Source organism: Nothoprocta perdicaria, unplaced genomic scaffold (assembly GCF_003342845.1).
Source record: "Nothoprocta perdicaria isolate Ctin4 unplaced genomic scaffold, notPer1 scaffold_33, whole genome shotgun sequence".
Lineage (NCBI taxonomy): Eukaryota > Metazoa > Chordata > Aves > Tinamiformes > Tinamidae > Nothoprocta > Nothoprocta perdicaria.
In genome coordinates, this window is record NW_020455566.1 from 1,348,096 (window position 1) to 1,357,376 (window position 9,281).

At 61.3% G+C, this 9,281-nt stretch overlaps 2 protein-coding genes across 3 annotated transcripts in view; one reads left to right on the forward strand and one right to left on the reverse strand.

Annotated features, from left to right (window-relative positions):
- Positions 1–4,307: 4,307 nt before the first annotated feature.
- Positions 4,308–9,281, reverse strand: part of TRAPPC3 (trafficking protein particle complex 3) — a 10,179-nt gene continuing 5,205 nt past the window's right edge. Inside the window, exons 1-5 of one of the 2 annotated variants that reach the window (XM_026043425.1) lie at positions 7,630–7,690; positions 6,033–6,130; positions 5,769–5,868; positions 5,195–5,377; positions 4,308–4,743 (exon numbers count right to left, since the gene is read on the reverse strand). In XM_026043425.1, the coding sequence (XP_025899210.1) occupies positions 4,624–4,743; positions 5,195–5,377; positions 5,769–5,868; positions 6,033–6,130; positions 7,630–7,671 (543 nt within the window). In that variant the 5' untranslated portion in view covers positions 7,672–7,690 and the 3' untranslated portion in view covers positions 4,308–4,623. Of the gene's footprint in view, positions 4,744–5,194; positions 5,378–5,768; positions 5,869–6,032; positions 6,131–7,629; positions 7,691–9,281 lie in introns of those variants that run through there. The other variant, XM_026043426.1, reaches the window with a different exon arrangement.
- LOC112950837 (xylan 1,4-beta-xylosidase-like) overlaps positions 8,981–9,281 on the forward strand; it is a gene marked incomplete at its 5' end in the record, with an annotated part of 3,421 nt that continues 3,120 nt past the window's right edge. The window contains one exon of the mRNA XM_026043470.1: positions 8,981–9,270. Within this exon, the coding sequence (XP_025899255.1) occupies positions 8,981–9,270 (290 nt within the window). The remainder of the gene's footprint in view (positions 9,271–9,281) is intronic.

The following is a 9,281-nucleotide window of genomic DNA, read 5'->3' on the forward strand; positions in this document are numbered from 1 at the left end:
GAATAATTAGGGGAGAACAATGGCAGGCTTGAAGGCTCGGCGGCGGCGGCGCGCGGAGCGAGCCCGGCCGGCCGCGCCGCCCGACGCCTCCCTTTTCCAGCGCCCTTGCCAAGCGCTTTCCACTACGGGGTACCCGCTCCCGGCTTCCTCATTCCAGCGCCTCGGAGCCTCCGCCCGGCCGCCCGCTTAACGCTCTGCTCCCCGGCGGCCTCCGGGCACCGGCCGCCCCGTGGGCACGGGGGTGCTGGAGCCCGAGGCAGCGGGATGGGGAAGGCAGGAGGCGGAGGGATGCTGAGGGATGCGGGTGCTGCAGGATGCGGAGGGATGCAGGAAACAGCGCAGGAGGATGCTGAGGGATGTGGGAAGTGGCGCAGGGGGATGCTGAGGGATGCGGGTGCTGCAAGATGCCCAGGGATGCAGGAAGCGGTGCAGGGGGATGCTGCAGGATGCAGGAAGCCGTGTAGGGGGATGCTGAGGGATGCGGGTGCTGCAGGATGCGGAGGGATGCAGGAAGCAGGGCAGGAGGATGCTGCAGGATGCAGGAAGCCGTGCAGGGGGATGCTGAGGGATGCGGGTGCTGCAGGATGCTGGGAAGGAGCAGGAGCCAGGGCAGGCCCTGCTGCCTCTGTGGGGATCCCTGGGCTGGGGCACAATGCAGCGGCAGCCCCTGCATCCCTAAGGACATTCCTGGCCGTGGGACGGAGGCACCAGGCCATGGCCCAGGATGGAACCGGCCCTGCTCCTGGCAGCTTCTCACTGTCGGCTCTAGCTTTAATTAAAACAAACGCGCTATTTTCCTGCTGGAAAGAGATGTCATTCTGGCAGGCGCTTCCCCTACGCAAGCGCCTATGGTCCGGCTGGTTGTGCTCGGCATGTGGAGGAGCTGGAGATCCCGGCGGGATCGGGGGCTTTGCTTCCTGCGGGAAGGGGCAACTGGGCCGGGAATGCAGGAGCCCATGTGCTGCGGTGCGCGGAGACGCAGCCCCTTGCAATGCTGCCTCCCCAGGAAGCCACAATTAAAGCTATTTTAAAAGAAAACAAACATTTCTCATCAAAACGTCTGTCTCTTCTTTTCCTGGCCCCCAGCCGGCAGCGGAGGGCGGCAGCGGCGCGGGCCAAGTCTGCTCCGCACCAGCAGCTCCCGTGCTCCAACGGGCACCGGGGGGAGCGGGAATGTGGACCTGGACGTTCCCGTTCACACCTGGAGGGGACGGAGGGACGAGGGAAGCTGCTCCGTGCAGGTCACTGCTTGCAATGGGCACTGCCCTGTGCACCCCTGCAACAGGAGCAGTCCTGGGTTTAATTCCCGGGATTCGGCTGCCCGGGAGGAAGGAGAGCGGCGAACCTGCCAGGGCAGCGAGCGGGGAGGCGGCCAGGGACGGGTTTGGCTTCGCGTGAGGCTGGAAAAGGGGTTCGCTGAGGTTGCAGTTGTGTTTCCCAATATCCCAGTCGGTGTGAGGGTTTTGTGTCGAACAGCGAAGAACTGAGCTAAGGGGGAGCGGGGCTGGCTGAGCCTGCAGCCGCGCGGAAGGAGTGGACTTGGAAACCTCCTGCTGCCCTTTTGCTTTTGCTCCGAGGAGAAAAGCCAGAAGAGCAGGAAGAGCTGGAAAGCAGCAAGGAAGGATCCCGGTGCGAAGGGCCCGGGAGCCCTGGGTGCCCGGAGTGGCTCGCGCGGGGACGGTGACCGCTGCGGGAGGCTCTGCTGCGGAGCGGCCAAGTGGCTGTGGATGTAACCCGGGCTCCTGCGGCGCCGGACCGGCCCAGCCGCCGGCAGCGACGTTTCTGCACAGCGGAAAGCAGGACGGGAACCGCAACCCAAGCCTGGAAGCACGAGCGGGAGCATTCCTGGCTTGCAGAGCCAAGGGAGCCTTTTTTTTAGAAGAACCATTGCCACTTCCCGATTGGATTCGCATCAGCATGTCTTGTGCAAAAGCCGCGTGGTTTTTCAAGGGAATTTTTGCACGAGCATCAAACGGGTGCCGGGATGAAGCCGCCTGCGCCGCAGGAGATCCATGCGCAGGAGCCAGGCTGACCTTCCCGGGGCAGCTCCATTCCCCACGGGACACCACGCGGTGCCCGGTGTGCTCTGAAATGCTCGGGAGCCTGGGCGGGGAGGTCAGAGCGGGCAACAAATCCTGCCGGAGACACCGAGCGGGAGGAAGGAGTCCCCGCGGGACGGGGCTGCTGCACGGGCGCCTGTTGGCGCTGCCCTGCGGCCGGGAGGGCGCGGGGGGCTCGCGGACGGGACGGCGGCTCCCTGCCCCCCGGGGGGACGGGGCTGCCCGCGGCGCCGGGCACCGCGGCGCCAACCGCGCCGTTTCCCCCGTGTGTTTTTCCGCCTGTTGGCGGTGCCGGCGCGCGGAGCGGAGCGGCACATCTGGCTGAAAGCTGCGGCCGTGGCCCCTGCCGTGAGGACACGGCTCCGGAAGCGCCTCCCGCCGGAGCGGGACCCGGCGCCGCCGCCGCGCGGGGCCGGGCGCTGCCGGGGAGCGGGCGCTGCCGGGCCCGCGCGCGGGACGCCCCGCCGCTCCCCGCCGCTCTCCCCGCCGCGTCGCTCCTGTCGTCTTCAATCGCGCGCGGAGACATGAAAAGCCGAAAGTTGCCTCTTTTCCTGCCAGGTTAAATTGTTCGTCAGGAATGTCTATTATTCCCACAAGTCGACTTTCCCCTCCGTGGTATGTGTCCAGGGGTCAGGCCTGGCACTACATGAAAGGGGAGGGTATTCAATAACCTAGAGCCGGGGAAAGGCTGCAGTCCAACCCCAGCCATGCTCAGCCTTTTATTGAGGCAGCATGCCTTTCCCCATTTGTTTCCTATAAACAGCACATGGTAATATTTAGTAGGTTTCAAACGGAGCTTTTTGCATATTCTCCCTCGTCTACAATGAGCTACTTGGTAGTAGACAGTTTTAATTTTCTTAATGCAATTTTTGCTTTTTGTTCTTCCAGAGGGTCTGGGCTGGTTTTGACCCAGCCGCCCCAGAGAATTGCTGCGGGTTTTGGAGCTCGCGGGAACAGGAGCGGGAATGGGAACAGGAGCGGGAGCAGGAGCGTGCGCGTCCCCGCGTCCCCGGCACTGCCCCGCACAGGCCCCGCTGCGCAAAGCTCCGTCCTGGCCGCGACGCTGGCGGGACACGGTGCAGAGCCGCGAGCGGGGCCGGCCCTGGCGCCCCCGGCACCGCGGCTGCCCGGAGCGGTGTCCGGAGACGCTGGGCGCATTTCAAGGCTCCCTAGGGCCGTTCTTGCCCCGTTCAGCCCTGGTTCCCGCTGGGGAGCCCTGGTTCTCACTGGGTTCTCGCAGCTGCCTGGCTGGGACGGGACCGTGGGTGGCGGGGGCAGCCGCGCGGGGCGGCACCGCTGGCACCCCGGGGCACCCCGGGACACCCTCCCGTGAGGAGCCGGCGCTGGCCGAGCTCTCAACACCCTCTGCCGGCCCCGCGGCCCCTCCGGCTGCTCCGCGCTGGCCCCGCTCCCGGACACCCGCCTGGCTCCGTCCCACGCTGTCATCGCCTCCGTGCGGGTCCCCAAACCATCCCTCCCTCCGGGCCCCGGAGACCTGCAATGCCCAGGGCTGCAAAACGCCCCGGGGGCTCCAAGGCCGGGCTTGCCCCGCCGGAGCTCTCCGTGGCTGTGAGCAGGAGGCCGGCGCGGGCTCTGCGCCCACGGGGCTCCTCCCGGCTCTCCTGCTCTGCGGCGGGAACGCGCTCGAGACCCGGCCTTTGGCAGCAGCGTTTGCCTTGGACCGGCGCCCGCCGCCGCGGGGAGGGCAGCGCAGGGGGCTGCAGGGTCGTAAGGAGCCCTACGCCAACCAGGAGACCCGGCCCTGCGCCCGTGCCCGGCCTGAGAGCCCCAGCTGCGCTCGCTAACGAGGGCTCCAGCCCTTCGCAACCTCCTCAAAACCGCCCTAGGGAAATGGGCTTAGACTGAGGAGCCCGGTCATGGCCTCAGCCTAAGCCCCCTGAGGACAAGGGACAGCATTCGCCCCAATGCAGCCCCGGGCTGGCCTAAAGCAGGGTGAATTCTTTGGGACTTTTTCCGACTCAGATGCGCCCAGGCAGCAGAGACCTCCTGCCACTGCCCCGAGAGGAGCAGCCAAGCATGGAAACAGCTCTGCTAAATCAGCCCTTAGGCTCAGCATTGCACTGTACCAGTATCTTCAGAATCAATTACAGGAAGCCAGTTTGGTCTACAGAAATAACATGCGCTTATGTCAGAGTTCATTTGAGCAACCTCTTTTTTTAATGGCATTTAACAAACTCAGTGGGCACTCATACGTGTCTCCAATTCTGGTGATCAAACCTGGATTCAGATTTGAACCGACTGAAACTTTTTTAGCGTTTGAGCAGAACCAAATCTCACAATTAGAAACAGCACAGGAAGAGTCTCCGGGGGAGGACCTGAAAGGCCATCACCTTATGAAAAAGCTTCAGAAGGAACCTGTGAAATAAACAGCAACCAAACACTTGTCTTCTACGGAAGATGGAAGTAAGACTAGAAGAATATAACGGTCTTGAACAGTCAGTGAGTCACTCAATGTACAGGGACACTATTTCCCTACAGATCTGCGATGAAAGCCAACAGCCAGCTGGTCCCCTCCAGCCCCAAGGCGAGACCGGGTTGCAATTCACTCTTCACCAGCTGGGAGATTGTCTTCAATCCGCCTGATGAACTTCATTCTTATTTCTGTGACGCTGTCTCCTTTCAGGGTGTCTTGCACGAATTTGACATCCACAGCCATCTGGACCTAGAGTGGAAGAGGACAGAGCTGTCACTCCATGGCGAGAAGCCCCCTGCTCATGACCCACCCGGGGGACGTGCCAAGCGATGCGGAGCTCCAGAGAAGCCCTCACTAGCTTTCAAGATCACATCTCCTCCACACGTTACCGATGGCACGGTGGGCTTCCCGCCCAGACAACGTGCCTCCAGCTAACCCCATCGCTCAGGGCTGCGTGTCCTGGGGCTCTGTGCATATTCCTCAGAAAGTCCAGCTAAACAAGACTGACAAGGCTACAGGGGCTGGGAGCTGCAGCAAGGCACTAACAGCCACACAGCACCCTCCACTTGTGCTCCTTCCTCGCTGTGTATTGCAATTCTGAAACGAACCCACTAGTCACACACACAGAGCACTTAAATGCACTTAACAATCAAGATTTCTGTGGCCTCTTGGTCGCAACCAAAGGCGGTTGGTGGCTTACCATCTCCAGGGCTCCCCGCAGCACCCCGCACAGCAGGTTGGAATAGATGAGAGTCGAGTGGTTGTCGGGGAGCTCGACGAAGTCCACCAAGGGGTTGTTCTCCAAAATCAGGGAGAATTCATCTCCTCCTGGACTCCAGTTGGTGATGCTTGGAGTGATGCCCAAGTACATTTTAAATGCTATCTGTTATGTTAAACAGAGTATGGACAGAAACGTGACCCATGAAGTCACAGTATTACTTTGCTCTTTGTCAAGAAAAAAAAAAAAGCCAAAGCTTTTGCAAACACCACTCCTTTCTCCTAATTTCCACCAGTCAGTAAAAGTCACAGGCCTAATTCTCTCTTTTTTTTTTTTTTTTTTTTTTTTAACTCCTCAAAATCTCTTTTCCTCCCCCAAATACTCTTTTACTAGAAGCAAAAGCAACTAATATGGAAGGTCCTCCTCAAGGAAAGATGTCCACAGACACCTCCGGAATCAAAATTGTGGACACAGGAGGAACTCCAGATGAGGTTCAAGCTGCCACTCAAACGTAACCAGCACTACGAGCCTAGCAAAGCTGGGCTTGGACACTCACCTTGGCAATAACATCCGCAGTTTCCCGGAAATCGTGGCATCTTCCCACATTGGAGCGGGCCAGAAAGTCTTCTATGAGCCGAACGCCTATGTTGTAACCCCTGCCAAGCAATGAATGAGAACTGAGCTGCTTTAGGGAGGCAATCAACATTTACACAGAAAGATAAGAGGGAAAAGCAAGAATTCTGGGAAATATCACCATTAAATAAAAGGCAGTTTGCCAGTTTTCACCTCAAGGCACCTCGAAGGCAGCAGGTCTACTCACATCTTGTCAAGCTGCTTGTTGACGTCCTCGTCATTCTCGTAGTCCTTGCACAGCTGGGTGACCAGGGCTCCGTATGTCAGTGTGAAGAGCTCCGAGTTCTAGACAGAGGCAAAAGCAATTTAGTACAAGCTGGAATAAAAAAGAATAAAGAAAAAAAGGAGCATTACGGCGTCTGTGTCCAGTGCTGCTTCAGCTGGCCTGGAATGGGGGAGCAGAAACCTGGTGCCTCAAAATAAGCCATTTTAACGCAGTTTTTCACTTCTGCTTTCAGTTTTAGCAACTAGAAACATAACAGAAAGTCTAATCTCGGATTAAACGCCTATCACCTACCATGAGATGCATAGATATACCAATACTAGAGAATGAAAGCAGCAGGCAGGCAGAAAGGAAGGGAAAAGAGACAACACCAGGGTTAAGTGACAACACCAATGACACTTCATTTGGAACAAGCTTGCACAAAGCCAAGGCAAACAGCACAAAGAATCACTCCCAAAGTGCCACATTCAACAAACAGGAATCAGGTTTGTCAGAAGATGCACGGAATTCCATCTTGGCATTGTAATTCCTGGGGTCAACACAGAGGTGCTTCCAAAAGGTCTCAGTCCCATGAGAAGAACCAGTCAGGCTCCTGGCCGGTTTGGGTTAATTTTAGATCTAAATAATGGACACACGTTCTTTATGCTTAGTACTTCCGATTCCACTCTCATCATGAAAAGATGGGCTAAATTTAGATTGCTTAGAAGGACAAGGTGGAAGTCTCCACAAACTCAACTAGCAGAGGCCAACATTTGGCAGAGAATTTAAGACACGCAGCAAAGGCTATGCTGTTTTTAAGGATTTAAGGAATTTTAGTAATTTTAGCAAAGACAGTGCTTGGCAGCTGGAGAGCAGGGGGTGAATGGAGGGAGAAGACGCAGGCGCTGCCAGCCCACGACGCTGTCCTTCCCCACACCAAGCTTCCACCCACCGTCACCGGCCTGCGTGCGACCACAGCTGCCGCCTGCGAGCTGCTGCGTGGGGACCCTTGAGTTGTTTTAACAGAGAAAAGATCAAAATCCACTTCTGTAAGCCAAACCTTCATCCTCAGCCAGCCTACTGGAACTAAAGCACCGAAAGCCTTCCCGTCAGGTGTATTTTTGCACTGGGGCTCAGGACACAGTCTCCAGGCTACATGGCCCCGTGGCAGGCACGGGAATGCCTGGAGCTAATGAGGTAAGAGCAGCTCGTTATCCGCGCTAGCAGGGGGTGGGTTGGCGGGGCAGGGGCTGCCCGGGGCTGCTGTCCGGCTGGACGCGCTGCCACGTCCCGGGTGCTACTGCGGGCCCCTCCGCGCAGAAATCGCCACAGAGTTGGGAAAGCGCTATTTTTAATTCACAATCTCAGTACCGACGCTGCACCGAAAACGAAGTGTTTTCCTTGGTCTGAGCCAGCGCGAGCCCTGCGCTCCTCAGCCCCGGGGCTCGTGCCTGTGCGCCAGGAGGGCGGCGTTTGCCCCGCTCGTGCTCGGCCTGCCGGTGCGCGGCAGGGCCCGGCCGCCTCCCCGCCGCGGAGCGGGCGCCGCGGCCTGCCGCTGGGGCCCGGGCGGCGCCGCCGTTACCATTTTCTTGCTCTCGGTGCTGCGCCCGGCCTGGCGCGACATCCTGCCCGGCCCGCTGCGTCGCCCGCCCCGGCACGGCCCCGCCGAAGCGCCCAGCGCCACGCGCGCGGTGCGACGGGATTTGTAGTCCGCGCGCCGCCCGCCGCCGCCGGCGCCTCCTGCCGCCGGACTACGCGCCCCACAAGGCAGCGCGCGGCCCGCCGCGGCACCCGCCCCGGAGGGCGGGGGAGCGGGCTGACAGCTGTGCCACGTGACGGCGAGCGCCTACATTACCCGGCATGCAGCGGGGCGCGGCCGCCTACGGCTCCCAGAATGCTGCGCGGGGGATGCGGCGCTTCAGCGCGCGTGCGCGCCGCCTAGCGGCGGGACCGGATCCCGTCCGATGCAGTCCGGTCCGGTCCGGTCCGGTCCGATCCGGTCCGGTCCGGTCCGGTCCAGCCCGATCCTATCCGATCTGGTCTGATCTGATCTGGTCCAATCCTATCCGGTCTGATCCCATCAGATCTGGTCCAATCCAGTCCGGTCCTATCCAATCCAGTCCGATCCCATCAGATCTGGTCCAATCCGAACCAGTCCAGTCCTATCTGATCCGGTCTGATACGATCTGGTTCAATCCAGTCCCATCCGGTCTGATCCCATCTGATCTTGTCCAGCCAGTCCCATCCGGTCCGAGCCCAAGTTTTACCATAGTTCTCACAGAAAGGGCTAGAGAAAGGGCCTGCTCATCAAAAATCAATAAATCCGCACCTTTTGCACCCCAAAACACCGCGCTTGTCGCTCACATACCCCAACCCCCCCGAACCGCCAGTGACCAGCAGTTCCGCTGCCTCGTTTTTGGGGGGAATTTTTTGCGGGAGCGCGGCGGCTGCGGGGCTGTCCCAGGGCCCGGCGGCCCCAGGGCTGCCCCGTCCCGCGGCGCAGCCGGGCGGGCACCGATGCCCTTCTCCCAGCGAGCGCCGGCGCGACTCGAGCGCGCTCTGCAGACGCGAGCGGCCTCCGCCGAGCTTCCCTGCTGTCCCCTGCAGGGAAGCGGCCGATCCCTGCTGCAGCCTGTTTCCTGGAGGGAACACGAGCCGGGATTCACACAGCACACGCGGAGTGCGCATGACACCAGTCCTGCCCGGGCAGGCCCTGTTGCTCTTCCTGGTGCCGGGCTCGTGCTCCCCGCGTGCGGCGGGGCCGGCCGTGCCGTGCTGGGGCCGGGCGCTGCTCCCTGCGCCTTTCCCGCCGCCGAGGCTTCCCGAGGGGCCGGAGAGCGGCTCTGCGGCGGGAGCTGCGTGGGGCTGCGCGGCCGCGCTCCTCCCCGCGCCGCGGCATGGCGGGGCCGGGCTGGGCGCTGCTGCTGGGCGCCGCGCTGGGCTGCGCCCTGCCGGGCGCCGCCGGCCCCTTCCCCTTCCCCTTCCTGGACCCCGCGCTGCCCTGGCAGCGCCGCCTCGACGACCTCATGGGCCGCCTGAGCCCCGGCGAGATGGTGCTGCAGGCGGCCAGGGGGGGTGCCCTGGGCAACGGCCCCGCGCCGCCCATCCCACGCCTGGGCATCGGGCCCTACAACTGGAACACGGAGTGTCTGCGCGGCGACGCCGAGGCGCCCGGCTGGGCCACCGCCTTCCCGCAGGCGCTGGGGCTCGCGGCCGCCTTCAGGTAGCGCGCGC